The 25,200-nt window shown below is 41.9% G+C and overlaps 1 protein-coding gene across 2 annotated transcripts in view; it reads left to right on the top strand.

The window, feature by feature from the left end:
• LOC110526363 (AT-rich interactive domain-containing protein 3B) overlaps positions 1 to 25,200 on the top strand; it is an 81,667-nt gene that overhangs the window by 29,725 nt on the left and 26,742 nt on the right. For both annotated transcript variants that reach the window (XM_021607267.3, XM_021607268.3), the window contains exons 3-4: positions 15,150 to 15,227; positions 15,539 to 15,611. In XM_021607267.3, the coding sequence (XP_021462942.3) occupies positions 15,150 to 15,227; positions 15,539 to 15,611 (151 nt within the window). The remainder of the gene's footprint in view (positions 1 to 15,149; positions 15,228 to 15,538; positions 15,612 to 25,200) is intronic.

Here is a 25,200-nt window from a genome sequence, read left to right on the forward strand (position 1 = left end):
GTGAGAGACGGAGTCTAAAACAAAAATCCAGAAAATCACATTGTATGATTTTTAAGTAATTAATTAGCATTTTATTGCATGACATAAGTATTTGATCACCTACCAACCAGTAAGAATTCTGTCTCTCACAGACCTGTTTAGTTTTTCTTTAAGAATCCCTCCTGTTCTCCATTCATTACCTGTATTAACTGCACCTGTTTGAACTCGTTACCTGTATAAAAGACACCTGTCCACACACTCAATCAAACCAACCTCTCCACAATGGCCAAGACCAGAGAGCTGTGTAAGGACATCAGGGATACAATTGTAGACCTGCACACTGCTGGGATGGGCTACAGGACAATAGGTAAGCAGCTTGGTGAGAAGGCAACAACTGTTGGCGCAATTATTAGAACATGGAAGAAGTTCAAGATGACGGTCAATCACCCTCGGTCTGGGGCTCCATGCAAGATCTCACCTCGTGGGGCATCAATGATCATGAGGAAGGTGAGGGATCAGCCCAGGACTACACGGCAGGACCTGGTCAATGACCTGAAGAGAGCTGGGACCACAGTCTCAAAGAAAACCATTAGTAACACACTACACCGTCATGGATTAAAATCCTGCCACGCACGCAAGGCCCCCCTGCTCAAACCAGAGCATGTCCAGGCCCGTCTGAAGTTTGCCAATGACCATCTGGATGATCCGGTGGAGGAATGGGAGAAGGTCATCTGGTCTGATGAGACAAAAATAAATATTTCTGGTCTAAACTCCACTTGCCGTGTTTTGAGGAAGAAGAAGGATGAGTACAACCCCAACACCATCCCAACCGTGAAGCATGGAGTTGGAAACATCATTCTTTGGGGATGCTTTTCTGCAAAGGGGACAGGACAACTGCACCGTAAATGAGGGGAGGATGGATGGGGCCATGTATCGCGAGATCTTGGCCAACCTCCTTCCCTCAGTAAGAGCATTGAAGATGGGTTGTGGCTGGGTCTTCCAGCATGACAACGACCCGAAACACACAGCCAGGGCAACTAAGGAGTGGCTCCGTAAGAAGCATCTCAAGGTCCTGGAGTGGCCTAGCCAGTCTCCAGACCTGAACCCAATAGAAAATCTTTTGGAGGGAGCTGAAAATCCATATTGCCCAGCAACAGCCCCGAAACCTGAAGGATCTGGAGAAGGTCTGTATGGAGGAGTGGGCCGAAATCCCTTCTGCAGTGTGTGCAAACCTGGTCAAGAACTACAGGAAACGTATGATCTCTGTAATTGCAAACACCGGTTTCTGTACCAAATATTAAGTTCTGCTTTTCTGATGTATCAAATACTTATGTCATGCAATAAAATGCAAATTAATAAGTTAAAAATCATAATGTGATTTTCTGGATTTTTGTTGTAGATTCCGTCTCTTACAGTTGGAAGTATGATAGAAATTACAGACCTCTACATGCTTTGTAAGTAGGAAAACCTGCAAAATCGTCAGTGTATCAAATACTTGTTCTCCCCACTGTATATGTAATCGTGCCCGGGCTTAGTGCTATATTGTCATCAGTCCAGTTCTCTCCTCTCTGAGATGTAGTTCTAGCTGTGGCAGACACTGCTTGTTTGTCCCTCCCACCGCCTGGTCAGTAAACCTGCTAACAGCATTACGCTGAAAGACTGGAGAGGGAAAGAGAAAAAAGTTGACAGCCTCGGCAACACACACTCATGTCCCCCCCCCCCCCCCCCCAATAGCGTCATTGCTATTAGTTTCAAGACATGCATACTATGGAACGCCTTTTGGGTATTTCCTTGTCAAAAAAGATACAGTAGCACTGTCCAAGCTGTACAAAAAAGTCTGCAAACACCGGCCACGAACGATGTGTTTACAATGCCGTGTTGGTAATAAAGCATAATTTGTTTGGCCCCAACTTCATGGGGTAGCTAGCTTTAGCCTGGTACCTAGCTAGCACCAATACAAGCAGCCTGAAAACAATTACCAGTTGAAACTGCAGTCATTTAAAAAATATTCTAAGCAATGATTTAGGAATCCTTGTTAGTAAGTATTAGCTAGGTTGCCACTTGTTGTTCGCCTACTGAAATTGAACTTCAGTTCATGAAAATAGCAAACTAGCTACTTAACCCTGTTGCCCAAAGCTAATCTTATAAGCAGCCAGCTAGCTTCGTCTGGCTAGTGAGGCTTGACTGGACTGGGTTATGTGTTGTGAAGCTAGCCACAATAAGGATTAGGCACAATAGTGGAATTTGCGGTTTGCCTTCAAAATAAAAGTATAAAATTGACAGTGATGCAAATGTAATACTAATATTAGAATTATGCCATCATTTTATTTTGAAGGCTAACCGCAAATTCCACTCTTGTGGCTAATCCTTGTGGCTAGCTTCGCATAGATGGATCCGACCATCATTAATCAAACAAAGAACTGTTTTATAAATTAGAGTTATTTTAGATGATGACACCTAGATTGTCATTTTGCTATGTTTTTGGGGAAGAACATTATTTGCATCCATGAGCTAGTTAGCTTTTTTTATGACTTGCACTGTAGGTGCGCGAAACAACTTTACCAGCATCATAGCTGAATCGTTGTGACATGAAATATGAATGATAGTGTAATCCATGTGTAATAACTACTTTAAAAATGTATGAACGCATTAAATTATTATGTGACATGCAATCATATTTAGGTCCTGATTGGTCACAAGCTTATTTGACGTGTATCTTTTTGACCTGCAAAGATCCAAACAGCGTCCCATAGAAATCCTGGTTGAGAATGAAATGACTGAACAAATGAACAACGAAACAGCACAGCAAGTAAGTGAAAGAAATTGTTTATACTGGTAATGGGGACAATGCAAACAAAATAACTTTTTGGTGTGTGCGTGTAACCTTTTTATTTAACTAGTCAAGGCAGTTAAGAACAAATTCTTATTTACGATGACGGTCCGGACGACGCTGGGCCAATTGTGTACCTCCCTATGGGACTCCCAATCACGGACTCCCAAGGATCGGAGCATAATCACAATCGCCTTCACTTCACTTGCTAGCAATAAACAATATACAGACAGAATATAGACTGAGGAATTTACAAGCCTGTATACCCAGTAGCTGTCCATTTAGGAGGGTACGTCCAGGGAAGGGGAAATCCTCTGGCCCCTGGAGCAGACAGTCGGTTAAAAGGTAGGCAGTAGCCGAAACAGACGTGGGTCAGTGGACAGGTAGTCTGACCCAGACGCTGGAAGTCTGTCATTTAGCTGTGACATTCTATCACACAGACCTTTGTTGCCTGTGATGTCACACACACCTTGTCCCTTGGGGAGATTTGTGCATGTGTGTACTCTAACAAATGGCAGCCAATAACCCAACAGTCACTGCTCACTGTCAATAGTTATCATATTATATATTCACCCTATGGAGGGAGGGGGCTACCAGTATGGAATGCCGTGTGTATCTTTGACACGCAAAGACCCAAGTCAAATAACACTATTTGACGTGTCAAATAAGCTTGTTGACCAATCAGCATCTGAATATGACTGCATGTTACAATTTAAGACGTTCATACATTTTTGACATACTGTAATCCATGTGTAATAACTATCACCCGTATTACATGTCACAACATAGTAGGTTGACTGGTACAGTAAATGTGGCCCAATTCAGTGGTTTCAGAGTCCCGCAATAACGTATGCTATGATGCTGGTAAAGTTTTTTTTTTTTTTGTCTCGTGCCCATCCCGCTCCCATACGAGCAAAGACACACTTCCCCAAACTCTGGACAGTGCTGGTTGTAAAAAAAAGCTACCTAGCTGATGGATGAAACCAATGTTCTTCCCCCAAAACATAGCAAAATGACATCTTAGCTAGCTAAGTGTCATCTAAAATGACCCTAACAGTTCTTATTTGATTAATGGTGGTCGGATCCACCTATGTGAAGCTAGCCACAATAAGGATTAGCCACAATAGTGGAATTTGCGGTTTGCCTCGATCTCAATGAAAGTCATGCAAATAATACAAATAGTGGAAACATGCCTTAATGGAATAGATCATGCTAAATGAGGTTGGAATGTTGTTTTATATAAAATCCACAAAGACAATAATTTGTTAATTTTTACAAAAAGCTGTTGAAATCACACTGGATGTATTATACTTTAGAATGGCATTGGGGGCATACGTATTTCACTGTACAGCCTTACCTTTGGATCAATGACATGGTGTATCAGTCTACTCAGTGACACCCAGAGAACATTAGCATCGTAGCTCTTATTGCGGGACTCTGAAACCACTGAATTGGGCCACATTTACTGTACCAGTCAACCTACTATGTATATTGAACACTTTTCTGGAGGAAAAACAATACAAGGTGGATGTTTTGGAGCCTGAACTCTTGAAGACTTTTGGGGGAAAAGCACTTGGGTACTGAGGAGGCCGATACCCCATTTCATTGATCCCCAATCGTTAGATAAGGCTGTATAGTACAATATGAATGTCAATAGGCTGAATGGGGAGGTGTCAAGTCCTGCAATAAGAGCTACGAAGCTAATATTTGCGTACTCTTCACAGTTGTGTTCTCTGGGTTTCACCGAGTAGACTGATACCCCATTTCATTGCTCCACATTCCAACATTCCAACCATGTTTAACATTATCTAGTCTAAATATGGCATGATTCCACCAATTGTAACCTTCTGCATCACTTTCAAATAGGGACTTTTATATTGAAACCAAACCGCAAATTCCACTATAGTTGCTAATCCTTATTGTGGCTAGCTGCACAGCAGGTAACCCTGGTCCGTTCAAGCCATAGTAGCCAGGTAAAGCTAGCTGGCTGCTAATAGCGTTAGTTTTGGGCAACAGGGTTAAGTAACAGGCTAGCTAGTTATTTCAATAGAACCACAAGTGGCTAGCTAATACTTACTCACATGGATTCCTAAATCATTGCTAAGAATATTGAGTAAATTACTTCAGTTTCTTCTGTTTATTGTTTTCAGGCTGGTTGCATTGGTGCTAGCTAGGTACCCCAGAAGTTGCTGATAACATCTGTATCAAAGATATTTGCAAACATTTTTGATCCTGGTTGTTTGATCCTGATCTAATTTCAAATGCTCACACAGACGCTTTCTCATTCGGTCGAACAAATAATGCCTTATTACCAACGCAGTATTGTTCAGCTTTGACAGTGATCGTAATGGTGGTGCTTGGCTTGCACGTGCAAATTCAGCGCGCACAACATTTTATCATAAGAATTGTGTTATTTGACATATCAAATTATGAGCTTATTTGACACGTCAAATAGCGTTATTTGACGTGTATCTTTTTTGACATACAAAGTCCCAAACATCGATCCATATTCCAGTAGTTATGCTCTTCAGTCATGAGTCACTCACTTACAGATTTGGTTCTCTCAAATGTCATTTTTTCCCCCCTCTGGGGTTGAGACCTCTCGCTGTTTGGATTTGAAAATCCAACCGTTGTAATGGGGGGGGGCTGTGCGTCTGGTTGTTTGAGTGAGAAAGACAGAGGAGAGACAACCAGTAAAAGCACAGCCACCTTCATTATCGAAGCATTGTGCCGATAACATCAAAGAGCCATTCCAGACTCTGAAGTCAGAAGGACTTTGAGAGTTAGGTGTTAGCCAGACTAGTGAAATGATTTAGTGTGACAGATCTAGGTTTATGGCTTTTTACATGGAAAAGAGAACAACAATGTCGTTTATGACATACAGATCACAACATTTTGAATGAAAAAGTAAATAAAGTATATGGGATTCTGCATGGTCATCTGAATTATCTGCTATTATAATAATTTCTAATTGTCTAATTTGAACAAAAGCAACCAAATAGTGTGCTGGGGGATTAATAAAGATTTCTAAATGTACTATTTTGCATGTGTACTTTCTTGATGGTCCTGTTGTAATCTTTGTTACTTGAAGCACACACACATTGCACCAAATGTGGGTCTAGTGTTCGTCTGCCGATTTGTTAAGCACGCTGTGTTTTATGGACCACCCGTTGGTGGATGGTCTGACTGCTCACATTTTCACAGATTCTACTTGTTAAATTGGTGGGCAAATTACAGCCGTCGCTCTGTTCAGATTTGCAAAGAACTCTCAACCAGCCAATGCTATTGGTGTGTCTGAGCCCTTAGATAGTGGAAGTTTACGCCTAAAGTGTTTGATTTTTATTGTAAAAAGCTATTTGTTTGACCAGTTACTTAGAAACACTTAGTGATAGTTCAATCATAACTGGATTGAAATCTGTGTTTTTAAGCTGATATAAATATCTATTTAGACTGCATGACCATTGGCAACCATTAAGATATAGATGTACACAAGCCCAGTGAGTGAGCTGGTGAAAATAACTTGTTCTCTGTGGCCTTGGCAACCTATGGCCTCCTGCCTCTTGTTTTCAGGAGTTTTCTTTTGTACTGACCAATGGGCTTGGGGCTATTAACAGCCCCTCTCTTCTCTCTCCTGTCCGGATCTTGTTTTGATTCCTGATTACTTTTATTGGGTTTGTCTTAAAGGAAAAATTCCTGTTCTGCACATACTGTTTTACCTTCTACCCCTATGTTCCTTTATCTTCCATCCCGTGGGGCCACTGAGTGACCCCCCTGCCCCCCTGACCAAGCCGCCTCTGGTGAGGGCTACTGACCTGTCTGTCTGTCTGTCAGCCTTGCTACACCCCATGAACCTGGCTGCCTGCTGCAGCTGCGTTTGGGTTGAGGGATGGAGGGGCTCAAGATATCCAGCTGGGTTGGAAGGCCTGGTGGGGGCAGGTCTGGGTCCGGGCCCAGATGTAGATGGTTTAGGTGAAATGGAGATGTTGGCTAATGGGGGAAGGGAAGGGCACAGGAGCTTCTGAGGAACACAACTCCTTAGGCTTCTCTCATAGGTTCCAAATAAATGCATTATGAGTGTTTGTAGGGCTGTCGCGGTGACTATTACCGCCACACTGGCAGTCATGAGTCATGACCGCAGTCAAATTCCATGTGACCATTGAGTCACTGTAATTTCTTATGTACTCTGGACATGCATTGGTAGTACCTAACTTGCTAACGACCATCAGGTTGCTAATGGCCTGGTACTCGGGGCTCTATTGTCCCTCTAGCCACTAACATCAATGTAAATGCAATCCAAAATCACATCACTGCATATTACCCATGGAAGAAAAACACAACAAAAAAAAGATTTAAGATGTCTTTGGTACATAATTGGTCTATCCTATGCTCCAAAAGTAAACACATTTTAGTAATCGCCTTTTGGGGGTGGACTGTGTTATTATGCATAGCCTACTGGATGGACTGGTTACCTTATTTTTATTTATTTCACCTTTATTTAACCAGGTAGGCTAGTTGAGAACAAGTTCTCATTTACAACTGCGACCTGGCCAAGATAAAGCATAGCAGTGTAAACGGACAACAACACAGTTACACATGGAGTAAACAATAAACAAGTCAATAACACAGAAGAAAAAAATAGTCTATACATTGTGTGCAAAAGGCATGAGGAGGTAGGCGAATAATTAAAATTTTGGAGTGATAAATGATCAGATGGTCATGTGCAGGTAGAGATACTGGTGTGCAAAAGAGCAGAAAAGTAAATAAAAGTAAAAGTAAATAAAAACAGTATGGGGATGAGGTAGGTAAATTGGGCGGGCTATTTACCGGCTATTTACCGATGGACTATGTACAGCTGCAGCGATCGGTTAGCTGCTCAGATAGCAGATGTTTAAAGTTGGTGAGGGAGATAAGTCTCCAACTTCAGCGATTTTTACAATTAGTTCCAGTCACAGGCAGCAGAGAACTGGAAGGAAAGGCGGCCAAATGAGGTGTAGGCTTTAGGGATGATTAGTGAGATACACCCGCTGGAGCGTGTGCTACGGGTGTGTGTTGCCATCGTGACCAGTGAACTGAGATAAGGCGGAGCTTTACCTAGCATGGACTTGTAGATGACCTGGAGCCAGTGGGTCTGGCGACGAATATGTAGCGAGGGCCAGCCGACAAGAGCATACAGGTCGCAGTGGTGGGTGGTATAAGGTGCTTTAGTAACAAAACGGATGGCACTGTGAAGTGAAGGAGGCTTTGTTGCGGATTAGCCGACTCTAGATTTGATTTTAGATTGGAGATGTTTGATATGAGTCTGGAAGGAGAGTTTACAGTCTAGCCAGACACCTAGGTACTTATAGATGTCCACATATTCTAGGTCGGAACCATCCAGGGTGGTGATGCTAGTCGGGCGTGCGGGTGCAGGCAGCGAACGGTTGAAAAGCATGCATTTGGTTTTACTAGCGTTTAAGAGCAGTTGGAGGCCACGGAAGGAGTGTTGTATGGCATTGAAGCTCGTTTGGAGGTTAGATAGCACAGTGTCCAAGGAAGGGCCAGAAGTATACAGAATGGTGTCGTCTGCGTAGAGGTGGATCAGGGAATCACCCGCAGCAAGAGCAACGTCATTGATATATACAGAGAAAAGAGTCGGCCCGAGAATTGAACCCTGTGGCACCCCCATAGAGACTGCCAGAGGACCAGACAACATGCCCTCCGATTTGACATGCTGAACTCTGTCTGCCAGGTAGTTGGTGAACCAGGCAAGGCAGTCATTAGAAAAACCGAGGCTTCTGAGTCTGCCGAGGGTGGAGTAGCCAGGAGGAAGGTATGGCCAGCCGTTGAGAAATGCTTGTTGATTATCATGGATTTATCGGTGGTGACCGTGTTACCTAGCCTCAGTGCAGTGGGCAGCTGGGAGGAGGTGCTCTTGTTCTCCATGAACTTTACAGTGTCCCAGAACTTTTTGGAGTTAGAGCTACAGGATGCAAATTTCTGCTTGAAAAAACTGGCCTTTGCTTTCCTGACTGACTGCGTGTATTGGTTCCTGACTTCCCTGAACAGTTGCATATCGCGGGGACTATTCGATGCTATTGCAGTCCGCCACAGGATGTTTTTGTGCTGGTCGAGGGCAGTCAGGTCTGGAGTGAACCAAGCATTATGAAATGCTCCAAACTTTCTATCCATGAGCCAGGGAGAGAACGTATAGGCCTAGGTGACGCTGTTGGTTCACTGATTTGTGCAGGATGGCTTACAGAGTTTGCCTACAATTATAGTGAATTTGTGTTTTTATTTTAAATAGCCTTGTAATAGGGCATTTTTAAAATATTTTCATAAAGAATATGCTGACATATTACCTTTTTAGTTTCAAAATATCTCACCACCATGCGTTTCCATCCTCTCTCTTCTTCATTCCTTTCTCAATCGTGCAGAGATGGGAGCTGACAAGTTTATTTAAATGTTTCGGGGTGCGTGCGTGCGTGCTTGTTTGTTTGTTTGTTTTTTGTTTTGTTTTGTTTTGTTTGTTTGTTTGTTAAACTGAAGTAGCCTACCCGGGAATGATGCAAACCGCGGGAAAGCAGCCTCCATTCACAATCCGGGTGCATCTGGACGACCTGCCATTTGCCCCTGTACCTACCCATTTGCTAATGGGCCATTCTAAGTAAAAACACATTTTACATATTAGTGAAGAAGAGATTAAATTGTGAATATTCGGATGGGTTAAAATATGATTACTTGATGAGAGAACAGGGTGTGCAGCCTGAGGCAAATAACAGATGCAATATTATTTAGCAACTTTTTCAAATAGCCTATAGTTGCATCACTCAGCCCATTATAAACTCAGCAAAAAAAGAAACGTACTCTCACTGTCAACAGCGTTTATTTTCAGCAACTTAACATGTGTAGATATTAGTATGAAAGTAACAAGATTAAACAACTGAGACAAACTGAACAAGTACCACAGACATGTGTAGCCATCAGCTGCATTAAGTACTGCAGTGCATCACCTCCTCATGGACTGCACCAGATTTGCCAGTTCTTGCTGTGAAATGTTATCCCACTCTTCCAGCAAGGCACCTGCAAGTTCCCGGCCATTTCCGCGGGGAACGGCCCTAGCGCTCACCCTACGATCCAACAGGTCCCAGACGTGCTCAATGGATTGAGATCCGGGCTCTTCGCTGGCCATGGCAGAACACTGACATTCCTGTCTTGCAGGAAATCACGCGCAGAACGAGCAGTATGGCTGTTGGCATTGTCATACTGGAGGGTCATGTCAGGATGAGCCTTCAGGAAGGGTACCACATGAGGGAGGAGGATGTCTGTGAAGAGCACTTTTTGCCAGTCCTGTCTGCTCCAGCGACAGTGGGTTTGTGCCTATAGGTGACGTTGTTGCCGGTGATGTTTGGTGAGGACCTGCCTTACAACAGGCTTACATGCCCTCAGTCCAGCCTCTCTCAGCCTATTGCGGACAGTCTGAGCACTGATGGAGGGATTGTGCGTTCCTGGTGTAACACAGGCAGTTGTTGTTGCCATCCTGTACCTGTCTTGCAGGTGTGATGTTTGGATGTACAGATCCTGTGCAGGTGGTGTTACACGTAATCTGCCACTGCAAGGACGATCAGCTGTCTGTCCTCTCTCCCTGTAGCACTGTCTTAGGCGTCTCACAGTACGGACATTGCAATTTATTGCCATGGCTACATCTGCAGTCCTCTTGCCTCCTTGCTGCATGCCTAAGGCCCAGTCACACAGATGATCAGGGACCCTGGGCATCTTTCTTTTGGTGTTTTTCAGAGTCAGTAGAAAGGCCTCTTTAGTGTCCTAAGTTTTCATAGCTGTGACCTTAATTGCCTACCGTCTGTAAGCTGTTAGTGTCTTAACGACCGTTCCACAGGTCCCTGTTCATTAATTGTTTATGGGTCATTGAACAAGCATGGGAAACAGTGTTGAAACCCTTTACAATGAAGTTATTTAGTAAAAATCCAAATATCTTTGGAAGAGAGGACCCTGAAATAGGGATGTTTCTTTTTTTGCTGAGTTTATATTTTGTTTTCTAAGACATTGTAATGTTTATCATTCACAACTAAATTTGCCAAATAACACTAAATCTAGCATGTAGGACCTGTTTCAAATGAACACTTTTACACTCAACAGCCTCTGAAATATGCGCACTCGCTTCGGAATGGGAAAAAATATACTTTCTATTTCATTCTGCTAAGTTCAATTATATTATTCTTACAATAAAATAATGGCACGGGGCTTATAAGCGCATAGCCAGATAACATACAGTAGGCCGACTCATATTCGGTTCTTCTGAAATACATTTTCTTCATATGTTTCTTTACACCTGCATAAAATGTAAAAAAGGGTTTATTGTGAGGGTGTATATTTAAGCATTACGGCCCGAGGGGGTGTGGTATATGGCCAATATTCCACCACTACGGGCTGTTCTTAAGCGCGATGCAACGTAGCGTGCTTGGTTACAGCCCTTAGCCATGGTATATTGGCCATATGCCACAAACTCCCGAGCTGCCTTATTGTTATTATAAACTGGTTACCAACCTAATTTAAAGCAATAAAAACTAATGTTTTGTCATACCCGAGCTATACAATGTGATATATCACGGCTGTCAGCCAATCAGCATTCAGGGCTCAAACCACCCAGTTTATAATAACCCTTTAGACCGCAATAGAATTCTATAATGCTGCTGTAGATTACTGATAGTTTTCAAGATAAAGCTAATTTTCTCACACATTTCAAACCCACTGCTCTAAAATAAAGAACAAATGACAATTAGAAGTTAACTTAGTTTTGAAGAGCAGATTCATGTCAATAGGAGTAACACTAATTTTGTCTTCCGTTATGTACAATCACTATAAAAAAAAATCAACACAACAAACTCTAGAGTATTTAAATTTGAGTAAATTACTCACTCAATGTACCAAGTATAATTAATATATATATATATATATATATATATATATATATATATATATATATATATATATATATATATATATATATATATATATATATATATATATATATATATATATTTACATATAACTATATTTTAAATAATCATAAATGTGACCATAGAACAATATTCAAATTCTATTGGTCACATACATATGGTTAGCAGATGTTATTGCGAGTGTAGTGAAATGCTTATGCTTCTGGATCTGACAGTGCAGCAGTATCTAACAGGTAATATCTAACAATTCCACAACAACTACCTAATACACACAATCTAGTAAAGGAATGGGATGAGAATATATAAGTATAAAATATATAGATCAGCAGTGACAGAGCGGCTAAGATGCAATAGATAGTAAGAAAAGATAATGAAGCATGCAGTATATACATATGAGATGACTAATGCAAGATATGTAAACATTATTAGTGGCATTATCAAAGTGACAAGTGTTATATTTATTAAAGTGGCCAATGATATCAAGTCTGTAGGTAGGCAGCCGCCTCTCTGTGCTAGTGATGGCTGTTTTAACAATCTGATGGCCTTGAGATAGAAGCTGTTTTTTAATCTCTCTGTCCTAGCTATGATGCACCTGTACTGACCTCTCCTCCTGAATGGAAGCGGGTTGAGCAGGTAGTGGCTCGGGTGGTTATTGTCCTTGATTATCTTTTTTTGCCTTCCTGTGACATCGGGTGTTGTAGGTGTCCTGGAGGGCAGGTAGTTTTCCCCCAGTGATGCGTTGTGCAGGCAGTACCACCCTCTGGGGAGAATTGCGGTTGTGTGCAGTGCAGTTGCCGTACCAGGCGGTGATGTAGCCCGATAGGATGCTCTCAATTGTGCACCTGTAAAAGTTAGTAAGGGTTTTCGGTGACAAGACACATTTTTTTTCACCACACTGTCTGTGTGCGTGGACCATTTCCACACTGTCTGTGTGCGTGGACCATTTGCTGGTGATATGTACACAGAGAAACTTAACACTTTCCACCTTCTCCACTGCTGTCCCGTCGACTTGCAGTTTCCTGAAGTCCACGATCATCTCTTTTGTTTTGCTGACATTGAGTGAGAGGTTATTTTCCTGACACCACACTCCGAGGTCCCTCATCTCCTCCCTGTTGTTGGTAGTCAAGCCTCCACTGTTGTGTCGTCTGCAAACTTGATGATCGAGTTGGAGGTGTGCATGGCCACGCAGTCGTAGGTGAGTAGGGAGTGCAGGAGGGGGCTGAGAACGCACCGTTGTGGGGCCCCAGTATTCAGGATCAGTGAAGTGGAGATGTTGTTTCCTACCTTCACCACCTGGGGGCGGCCTGTCAGGAAGTCCAGGACCCAGTTGCACAGGGCAGGGTCGAGACCCAGGTGATTTAGTTCAGTTACCTTCACTTGGGAACAGGAACAGTGTGAAGCACGTGTGGACAGCAGACTGGGATTGATTGAATATGTCTGTAAACAGACCAGCAAACTGGTCTGCGCATGCACTGAAGATGCGGCTAGGGATGCGGTCTGGGCAGGCAGCCTTGCGAGGATTAACACATTTAAATGTTTTACTCACATCGGCCACGGAGAAGGAGAGCCCACAGTCTTTGGTAGGCGGGCCCTGTTGTTGGCACTGTATTGTCTTCAAAGCACGCAAAGAAGTTGTTTAATTTGTCTGGAAGCAAGACGTCAATATCCGCAACGGGGCTGGTTTTCCTTTTGTAATCCGTGATTGTCTGTAGACCCATACGTCTCGTGTTTGAGCCGTTGAATTACGACTCCACTTTGTCTCTATACTTGACACTTTGCCTTATGGAGGGAATAACTTCACTGTTTGTATTCGGCCATATTTCCAGTCGCCTTGCCATGGTTAAATGCTGTGGTATGTGCTTTCAGTTTTGCCCAAATGCTGCCATCAATCCACGGTTTCTGGTTAGGGAAGGTTGTCATAGTAACAGTGGGTACATATCATATACACTTCCTTATAAACTCGCTCACCGAGTCAGCGTATATGTCAATGTTATTGTCTGAGGCTACCCGGAACGTATCCCAGTCCACGTGAACGAAGCAATCTTGAAGCGTGGAATCCGATTGGTCAGACCAGTGCTGGATAGACCTAAGCATGGGCACTTCCTGTTTTAGTTTCTGTCTATAGGAGGGGAGCAACAAGATGGAGTCATGGTCAGATTTGCCAAAGGGAGGGCATTGTATGCATCGCTGAAGTTAGAGTTGCAGTGGTCGAGTGTGTTACCTGCTCGTGTACTGCAATCGATATGCTGATTGAATTTAGGTAGCCTTGTTCTCAAATGAGTTTTGTTAAAATCCCCAGCTACAATAAATGCAGCCTCAGGATATATGGTTTCCAGTTTGCATAAAGTCCAGTGAAGTTCCTTGATGGCCGTCTTGGTATCAGCTTGCGGGGGGATATACACGGCTGTGGCGATAACCGAGGAGAGTTCTCTTGGGAAATAATACAGTCTGCATTTGATTGTGAGGAATTCTAGGCCAGGTGAACAAAAGGACTTGAGTTCTTGTATGTTGTTAAATTACACCATGAGTCGTTAATCATGAAACATACACCCCCACCCTTCTTCTTACCAGCCTCAAATAAATGCTTCACAGAGTTCAAGTAACAGACACATTTCAACATCCAACTGTTCAGAGGAGACAGCGTGAATCAGGCCTTCATGGTCGAATTTCTGCAAAGAAACCACTACTAAATGACACCAATATTAATAAGAAGAGACTTGCATTGGCCAGGAAACACGAGCAATGGACATTAGACCGGTTAAAATCTGTCCTTTTGGTCTGATGGGAGATTTTGGTTCTAACCGCCATGTCTTTGTGAGACGCAGAGTAGGTGAAGGTATGATCTCTGCATGTGTGATTCCCACCGTGAAGCATGGAGTTGTTGTGACCTAAGCCCAACAGATAAACACAAATGACTAATCTCCATTTCGGTGGCTAGTTAGCTAGTTGTCTGTATGGCTAGTTAGCGAGAGTGACAGCTGAGGTTGACGCTTCGCGAGCGCATCCTACATTTACCGCCACACACAAATTTTCTTTCCTAACAGGCTGGCTAGCTAGCTAGACACAGATATTATTGTAGAAAAAAAAGGCAGTTTGCGGCCGCTATAATAATTCTATAGAAGGGCCTTTGACTGCAGCTATTGGTTCTAAAGGGTTAAATGGATTCATGGAACTTTTTTAAATGTAGATGTTCCAAAGGCGCACATCAGCTGCTTGTATGCGTGGAGTCTTTGAAATGCTCAATTTGTTTTATTATCAGTCAATTACTGTGACACCGGCAGTCATTTGCATGACAATAGCCGGCGGACAAAATTGAATGACCGCCACAGCCCCTAATGTGTATATGTTTGGGTGTACTGAGTGTTCATTCTGTCATCTCTCCGCAGAATGGGAGCGCTGCTTGGGCTGATGAGAATGACAGTGGAAGAGGAAGAGGAGGAGAGGCCTCCAGAGACTTTGCTAAGGTACGTATCTGGTCTGGAGCACATTATGGCTGAACCAGGCTTTGGTTAGCACTCAGAACACAACAGGTCATCAAATACCTATCTAGCAGTAAAGAAAGAATGTTGTTCATCTCATAGAGAAGGTCACAGGTCAGATTTTATATAATGAACCCTTACTATTTATTAGTAGTGATTGCTTGATGATACTTTCCTTTAGTTAGACAATTGATTAGAAGAAATTCAATAAATACAAATGCATGTTGGACTTGAGTGGTATATTTAAAAGTATCAAAAGATAAGACTGACTGAAACGCAATGGCTTTCACCTTCAGCTGTATGAGCTTGACAGTGACCCCAACAGAAAGGAGTTCCTGGATGACCTGTTCACCTACATGCAGAAACGAGGTAAGAAGGCTGACTTTTAGAAAGCAACGTTCCCCTACTACTTCCATTTAGACTTCATTTATTTCCTCTTTTATGTGCTATGGTTCACTTGTAGAGATACTGAAATTCTCACAAAGAGTGTGTCTTGCCTGTATGATTCACAACACCATAGTTTCTCTTCCACTTTCAGTCGCATGCAAGCACACACACACACACGAAACAAGCCCTTTCTCAGAGAAAATAGTAGTCAACTAGAAAATACACAAACTATTGAACACTGTGAATTCTGTTTTGCTGTGTTAAAGGTGTTCGGGGCTTGTCAGGTGAGATCAGTCTCCTGGTGTCCCCTCTGAGAGAGAGACACACACACACACGAAACAAGCCTTTCCTCAGAGAAAAGAGTAGTCAACTAGTAAATTGACTTAACACTGTAAATGCTGTTTCGCTGTGTTGAAGATGTTTGAGGGCTTGTCAGGTGAAATCAGTCTCCTGCTGTCCCCTCTGACCCGCGTACGCACACACACACCGTCTCAGACCTGAGAGAACCTGTTTAGGCTGTGACTAATTCACTAAGCGCAAAGCCTGGAAGGCTCCACAATCAGTCTGCTTTCTATGCTTTCCCTCAAATGAGAGAGACCACCTCAGACTACAGAACTGCTAAGGGATAAAGGGCTCAGTTCAAGCCAACCTGCAAATTGCTGTATTTTATAAACATAGCTTTTTCTCTGTGGTCATATCACATTTTCAGAATGCTTTTATCTCATGTTCAAATGCCAGGTACACTGCTCTCCATATGTATTTGGACAGTGAAGCTACATTTTACATATTCCACCATTTTGGATTTGAGATCAATTGTTTCATATAAGGCATACGTATTTCGACAAATTCACTAAGTGTATTAAAGTAGTCAAAAGTTTAGTATTTGGTCCCATATTCCTTGCACTCAATGACTACATCAAGCTTGTGACTCTACAAACTCGGATGCATTTGCAGTTTGTTTTTGTAGTTTCTGGTTATATTTTGCGCAATAGGAACTGAATGGTGACTAATGTATTACCATTTTGGAGTCACTTTTATTGTGATTAAGAATAGAATGTTTCCACATTCATGTGGATACTACGATTATGGATAATTGTGAAAAAGGTTTGGTGAGAAAGTTAAGAGGCACAAAGAACTTTACTTCCTTTTCAGTCTTTCGTTTAGGTTAGTATTGTGGAGTAATTACAATGTTGTTGATCCATTCACAGTTGTCTCCTATAAAAGCCATTAAACTCTGTAACAGTTTTAAAATCACCATTGGCATCATGGTGAAATCCCTGAGCAGTTTCCTTAATGTCCGAGAACTGAGTTAGGAAGGGAGCCTGTATCTTTTTGTAGTGGCTGGGTGAATACTTTCTCAAGGCACTGTACCATAATGAATTTAATGGATTGGAAATGATTTTCCCACTGTAGCTACTGGCTTTCTGTGACTTTACACTATAGAGTACTACTCAATTCCTAATTTTATGATTGAATCCCCCATACCCCTGCAAGGTTTTTAAGGAGAAAGGGTTTGTTAACTAACTTGTAACAAATAAAGAAGAACATTCACATTTAACATGGTCAATTTATAAACACATAAAAATTGTATATCAGGTTTATTTTCAAATGAAAAAGTTTTATATTGTGAAGTGATAAGATGAGCATCTTGTGTGTAAGAATTATTTTTCATAACCAGTGATAATTGGTAATAGTAATATTGGGCTACTTTTTTAGTTCAAAGACAACTTTGGTAGTATTATAAACTTTGAAACCACTGATTTGTAGTAGGCTACAGAATTTAGAGAAAAGTTGTTTCTCTGAACCTCAGGCAGTAGGCTCAAACAAGCCTGTTACTCTCCCCAGTCAGAGGCAGCCTGCTTGTCTCAGACTCTGACTAGCAACCTATACTCCCTATTTATGGTTAGAAAACAAATTTGAAGGCCAGAATTGTGGGGATAAAACATGTTTATGCAACCTAATCACCATACATACCATACTTCTTCCAGGGTGTAGGGGGGCATATGATGTTCCCCCATGATGAAAGGGGGACATGCCTGAAAAGGTTTGGGAAGCACTGAACTAGCTAATGATTAGCACAAATACAGATGGGCAGCCCCATGTTTCTGCCTATTTATTTATAGCCACTAAGTTGCACAATTTGGGCTACAGGTTATAATGCTTATTGCTGAACAACACACCAGTCTGATAATATGGACCAGGGGGAAATTATATTCGAATGGTGTCACCATTTTACATGGATTTTGGAGTAGAAAACTCACCAGGGCTGCGTTCAGTACAAAAACATGAAATGCAACGTTCAATTAAACAGAAAGGGTGTGTTCTGAACGACCAGTTGAAAAACGGGGAGGGATTCTGTTGTGTGCTTCCCTTAAAATATGTCACTGATTGCTTCAAGCCACACCTCGGCACACCCACCAAATGGAGCAAATGTAGGCTATCTTTAAAAATCATACAATGTGATTTTCTGTATTTTTGTTTTAGATTCCGTCTCTCACAGTTGAAGTGTACCTATGATAAAAATTACAGACCTCTACATGCTTTGTAAGTAGGAAAACCTGCAAAATCGGCAGTGTATCAAATACTTGTTCTCCCCACTGTATGAAACATTTGATCTCAAATCCAAAATGCTGGAGTATAGAGCCAAATGTAAAATGTTAGTTTCACTGTGTGTGTGTGTGTGTGTGCGTGCGCACGTGCTAAGATGCTGTCAAAACATTGCCACGGCGGATGCCATCGACTCTGACCCTAAGACAGTCAAATGAGTGCCTGTAGAGAGAGCCTTATGTGTGTCCTCACACAGCCAGTGAAATCAGAGGTAGCTAGTGACTCCCCTCCCTGGGCTTGGCCGGCCTGGCACGTGTGTTTTTAGATGTCTTGTTGGGGGATGATGTATTAGTTAGAGAGGGAGAGGATCTGTCATTGGCCAGTTAGCATGTCACTGCTCTGACAGTGGGGAGTGAAAGGCTGACCCTTGTACTGTGTTGGGCAGATCGCAATCTTCATCAAGCCGACTAAAACGCCTGATTGATGATGATGACTTAATCAGTTGTTTTTTGTGAATTCCTTTTTTATCCGCTCATACTGCAAGTGTGTTGTTTTCAACCAGTCAAGTTCAATCTGGTTTCATTCATGGTGCATCATTTTGTTCAGAACACGGTGCCAGGATGAGTTTCAAAATCTAATTTTGTTTCTTCACATGCTTAATCCACACCTGTTGTTTACGAACAGTGAAATGCTTACTTACAGGCACAATGCAGTGAGAAAGAAATTGAGAAATAATAGAAGTAATAATAGATATACAACAAGTAACTCATTTGGCTATATACAAGTGTTACCAGTACCGAGTCGATATGCAAGGGTACAAGGTAATTGAGGTAGCTAAAGGTGTACAGTACCAGTCAACAGTTTGGATACACCTACTCATTCAAGGGATTTTCTTTCTTTATTTGTACTATTTTTCTTGTTGTAAAATACTAGCGAAGACATCAAAACTATGAAATAGCACATATGGAATCATGTAGTCACCAAAAAAGTGTTAAACAAATCAAAATATATTTGAGATTCTTCAAAGTAGCCACCCTTTGCCTTGATGACAGCTTTGCACACTCTTGGCATTCTCTCAATCAGCTTCATGAGGTAGTCACCTGGAATGCATTTTGATTAATAGGTGTGCCCTGGTAAAAGTGAATTTGTGGAATTTCTTTCCTCCTTAATGCGTTTGAGCCAATCAGTTGTTGTGGTATACAGAAGATAGCCCTATTGGGTAAAAGACCAAGTCCATTTTATGGCAAGAACAGCTCAAATAAGTAAAGAGAAATGGCAGTCCATCATCACTTTAAGACATGAAGGTCCGTCAATCCGGAAAATGTCAAGAACTTTGACAGTTTATTCAAGTGCAGTCGCAAAAACCATCAAGCGCTATGATCAAACTGGCTCTCATTAGGACTGCCACAAGAAAGGAAGTTACCTCTGCTGCAGATTATAACTTCATTACAGTTGACTGCATCTCAGATTGCAGCCAATAAATGCTTCACATAGTTCAAGTAACAGACACATCTCAACATCAACTTTTCAGAGAAGACTGCTTGAATCAGGTCTTCATGGTCAAAATGCTGCAAAGAAACCACTACTAAAGGACACAAATAAGAAGAGACTTGCTTTGGCCAAGAAACATGAGCAATGGACATTAGACCAGTGGGAATCTGTCCTTTGCTCCAAGTCCAAATTTTAGATTTTTGGTTCCAACCGCCGTGTCTTTGTGAGACGCAGAGTAAGTGAACGGATTATCTCAGCATGTGTGGTTCCCACCGTGAAGCATGGAGGAGGAGGTGTGATGGTGTGGGGATGCTTTGCTGGTGACACTGTCAGTGATTTATTTAGAATTCATTGCAAACTTAACCAGCATGGCTACCACAGCATTCTGCAGCAATACATCATTCCATCTGGTTTGCGTTTAGTTGGGCTACCATTTGTTTTTCAACAGGACAATGACTCCAAGCACAACTCCAGACTGTAAGGGCTATTTGACAAAGATGGAGAGTGATGGAGTGTTGCATCAGATGACTTCAACCCAATTGAGATGGTTTGGGATGAGTTGGACCGCAGAGTGAAGTAAAAGCAGCTAATAAGTGCTCAGCATATGTGGGAACTCCTTAAAGACAGTTGGAAAAGCATTCCTCATGAAGCTGATTGAAAGAATCCCAAGAGTGAGCTAAGTTGTCATCAAAACAAAGGGTGGCTACTTTGAAGAATCTCAAATCTCAAATATATTTGTTTAACACTTTTTTGGTTACTACATGATTCCATAGTTTTGATGTTTTCACTATTATTCTACAATGTAGAATAAATAGTAAGAATAAAGATTAACCCTTGAATGAGTAGGTTTATCCAAACTTTTGACTGGTACTGTACATATACAGTGCCTTGCGAAAGTATTCGGCCCCCTTGAACTTTGCGACCTTTTGCCACATTTCAGGCTTCAAACATAAAGATATAAAACTGTATTTTTTTTTGTGAAGAATCAACAACAAGTGGGACACAATCATGAAGTGGAATGACATTTATTGGATATTTCAAACTTTTTTAACAAATCAAAAACGGAAAAATTGGGCGTGCAAAATTATTCAGCCCCCTTAAGTTAATACTTTGTAGTGCCACCTTTTGCTGCGATTACAGCTGTCGCTTGGGGTATGTCTCTATCAGTTTTGCACATCGAGAGACTGACATTTTTTCCCATTCCTCCTTGCAAAACAGCTCGAGCTCAGTGAGGTTGGATAGAGAGCATTTGTGAACAGCAGTTTTCAGTTCTTTCCACAGATTCTCGATTGGATTCAGGTCTGGACTTTGACTTGGCCATTCTAACACCTGGATATGTTTATTTTTGAACCATTCCATTGTAGATTTTGCTTTATGTTTTGGATCATTGTCTTGTTGGAAGACAAATCTCCGTCCCAGTCTCAGGTCTTTTGCAGACTCCATCAGGTTTTCTTCCAGAATGGTCCTGTATTTGGCTCCATCCATCTTCCCATCAATTTTAACCATCTTCCCTGTCCCTGCTGAAGAAAAGCAGGCCCAAAACATGATGCTGCCACCACCATGTTTGACAGTGGGGATGGTGTGTTCAGCTGTGTTGCTTTTACGCCAAACATAACGTTTTGCATTGTTGCCAAAAAGTTCAATTTTGGTTTCATCTGACCAGAGCACCTTCTTCCACATGTTTGGTGTGTCTCCCAGGTGGCTTGTGGCAAACTTCAAACGACACTTTTTATGGATATCTTTAATAAATGGCTTTCTTCTTGCCACTCTTCCATAAAGGCCAGATTTGTGCAATATACGACTGATTGTTGTCCTATGGACAGAGTCTCCCACCTCAGCTGTAGATCTCTGCAGTTCATCCAGAGTGATCATGGGCCTCTTGGCTGCATCTCTGATCAGTCTTCTCCTTGTATGAGCTGAAAGTTTAGAGGGAAGGCCAGGTCTTGGTAGATTTGCAGTGGTCTGATACTCCTTCCATTTCAATATTATCGCTTGCACAGTGCTCCTTGGGATGTTTAAAGCTTGGGAAATCTTTTTGTATCCAAATCCGGCTTTAAACTTCTTCACAACAGTATCTCGGACCTGCCTGGTGTGTTCCTTGTTCTTCATGATGCTCTCTGCTCTTTTAACGGACCTCTGAGACTATCACAGTGCAGGTGCATTTATACGGAGACTTGATTACACACAGGTGGATTGTATTTATCATCATTAGTCATTTAGGTCAACATTGGATCATTCAGAGATCCTCACTGAACTTCTGGAGAGAGTTTGCTGCACTGAAAGTAAAGTGGCCGAATAATTTTGCATGCCCAATTTTTCAGTTTTTGATTTGTTAAAAAAGTTTGAAATATCCAATAAATGTCCTTCCACTTCATGATTGTGTCCCACTTGTTGTTGATTCTTCACAAAAAAATACAGTTTATATCTTTATGTTTGAAGCCTGAAATGTGCCAAAAGGTCGCAAAGTTCAAGGGGGCCGAATACTTTCGCAAGGCACTGTAACTACGAATAAAGGTACAGACAGGAAACAGTAGCGGCAGTGTATGTGATGAGTCAAAGAACTTATTCAAAAGTAATTCAAGATAATTGTGAGTGGTGATAGGTGAGTCCTGACTTGTAGCTGTGTTGTGTTTCCAATAAGATGCACTGAGAGAGTGATTACCCCAAGGCTTATTTATTGATGATATCACAGGATCATTCTAGAAGGTCAATGCTTTTAGCTGAGATGTTCTCTATCCCGTCATTGCCATGGTGCAGCAAAGAATTTCACCTACCTAGCTACCCTGTCAATACCTCTTTGTGGCCTGAGAGAGAAAGAAACCCCTTCTCCTTTTTCTACTTCAATAAGCGGCACTTGGCTGACCTCCGCTGTCTCCTAAATCGGGGCCTTAATCATGGAGAACAAATTGCTTGGCTGTCTTCCCACTCGGCTGTGAGAACAGGGCTGCAGCACAACACACATTCCTCAGGACTACCGTGAGATGCAGCCCTCAGCCGCTTGCTTCGCCGGCCAGGCCGGTGATCTTTCTGAAAAAAACATGTCTGGCTCTGTTACGGATCAATTGGAGGCACTGTACTCCATTTTTGTTTTGTGTTTGTGGCTTCTGCTGCACCATCAAATGAAAATACAGATTTATACCTGGATACTGCATTTCAGTTTCAGTTCTTTGAGTGTCAAAATGTCTTCTAATTATATTACTGTGTTTCGAAGCAGGAGAAAACACTCTTTAGATATTGAGTATATTTGGACAGCTGATCAAACAATGTTAGTTGGAAAATAAATAAATAAATTACCCACTTCATGCCCCCCCCAAGTCCGTGGGAAATAACTGAAAGGAAGCTTGTGAGAGAATCTCATTTGGCCTTGTGTGCCTAAAAACAGGCATGTTTTGTCTGTGTGTTCATTGTTGAGGAATTTCACCAGCTGTCTTGCACCCAATGGGCCTGTGAAGAGGCCCATTGATGCACCCCACATTAGAGTAGCAGCAGCAGCGTTTCCTCTTCAATTGGTGGCTGAGGACTCAGGAGTGTTTAGCTGCTGTGTTTTCCTGTAGCCTTATTGTTTATCATATCCATTTCACGTCTTGTTTTCTCGCCCCCATTGGGAACATGGAGAAAAACTTTGACACTGTTGTGTTGCTATTAACCACCTTAAAGACTTCAATTTAAGCAGATGGGTGATTGTTTGTTTTGATTTGACAGCCTTCCCTCACCTGCTCTGAGATGGGATGGGGGCTAGGAGGGAGGGGGTAAGGGAGACTGTAGGAGAAAAGGGCACTTTATGAAGAAAAAACCCAAGTGCAAAGCAGCCAAATGCCTGTCAGCGCTGTCCACTTGAGATGATTAATGGTGCCTAGGTCTGATGGACAGAGCAAGTGTGAGAGACTTCTGTTGAGGCAATCACGGGACTGAGAGAGAGCGAGAGAGAGAGTGGGGTTCAGACAAGTGTTTAATGTCTTTGCTGTAACTAAGAAGCTTGATCTTGACATCTAGCCACTTCGCTAGCAAACCAAATGAATAGCTGGAGCCCAGAGCAGGATATAATTGATTTGACATCTTAGATTTCTTATGCAATACCCTAGTATATGGTGTAAGAGGAAGTCCCAAAAAATTGTCAGACTCCTGTCACTCAAGTCATAGACAGTTCTCTGTTCTCAAGCGGTACCGGAGCGCCTTGTCTAGGTCCAAAAGGCTCCTTAACAGCTTCTACCCCCAAGCCATAAGACTGCTGAACAATTAACCAAATGGCCACCCAGACTATTTGCATAGACCCCACCCCCCACCTTGTTTTTACACTGCTGCTACTCGCTGTTTATTATCTATGCATAGTCACTTTACCCCTAGCTACATGTACAAATTACCTCAACTAACCTGTACCCCCGCACATTGACTCTGTACCGGAACCTACTGCATATAGCCTCATTTATTATTTTATTACAATTTATTAGATTTTTTACTTTAGTTTATTTAGTAAATATTTTCTTAACTCGATTTTCTAAACTGTATTGTTGGTCAAGGGCTTGTAAGTAAACATTTCATGGTAAGGTACCTGTTGTATTCGGTGCATGTGGCATAAAATGTGATTTGATTTGGTACGGTATAAATGGTAGTCGTGGCCAAAATTGGGGATGCACAATATATCGGACATATCGGAATAGGCTGATATTAGCTAAAATGCCAACATCGGTATCGGCCGAAAGTCTAGTTTAACGCCGATGTGCAAAACCGATGTCAAAGCTGATGTACATACCTATACAACGTAGGTACGTGATGTAATGACGCCACATAAAATTTTGCGCTACACTTGCAACACTGCATTCCTAGCCCACAATGTCTGCTGTGTGGATTGAGCAGTCATTTGAAAGATTAAGAACAGCGAGACAACTCAAAGGCGAAATCCATTAATGCCAAGATAATGGAATTCATTGCCCTTGACAATCAACCATTCTCTGTCATTGTTGATGTTTGCTTTCACAACTGATCGAGCACCAGTTACCAAGTGCGCTATTATTCAGATTTTGCCCTACAGGAGTTACACAGAAATAGCGTCATTGCTATTTGCTTCACGACATACTATGGAACACCATTTGGGTCTCTGCGTATCAAAAAAGATAGACGTCAAATAACACTATTTGACAATAACACTATTTGACGTGTTAAATAAGCTTTTAATTTGACACTTCAAATAACACAATTCTAGTATACAGTGTTGTGTGTTCTGAATTTGTACGTGCAAGCCAAGCGCCACCACTACTATCTGTAGCACTGTCAAAGCTGTACAAAAAAGTCTACAAACACCGGCCACAAACGATGTGTTTACAATTCCGCATTGGTAATAAAGCATTATTTGTTCAACCGCAACTTCTAGGGTAGCTAGCTAGCTTTAGCTTGGTACCTAGATGGCACCAATACAACCACCGTGAAAACAATGACCAGTAGAAACTGCAGTCATTTTCACTATGATTTAGGAATCCTTGTGAGTAAGTATTATTGTTCCCCTATTGAAATTGAACTTCAGTTCATGAAAATAAAT

The sequence above is a fragment of the Oncorhynchus mykiss genome, chromosome 6 (genome assembly GCF_057628025.1).
Source record: "Oncorhynchus mykiss isolate SJ-2025 chromosome 6, ASM5762802v1, whole genome shotgun sequence".
Classification (NCBI taxonomy): Eukaryota; Metazoa; Chordata; class Actinopteri; order Salmoniformes; family Salmonidae; genus Oncorhynchus; species Oncorhynchus mykiss.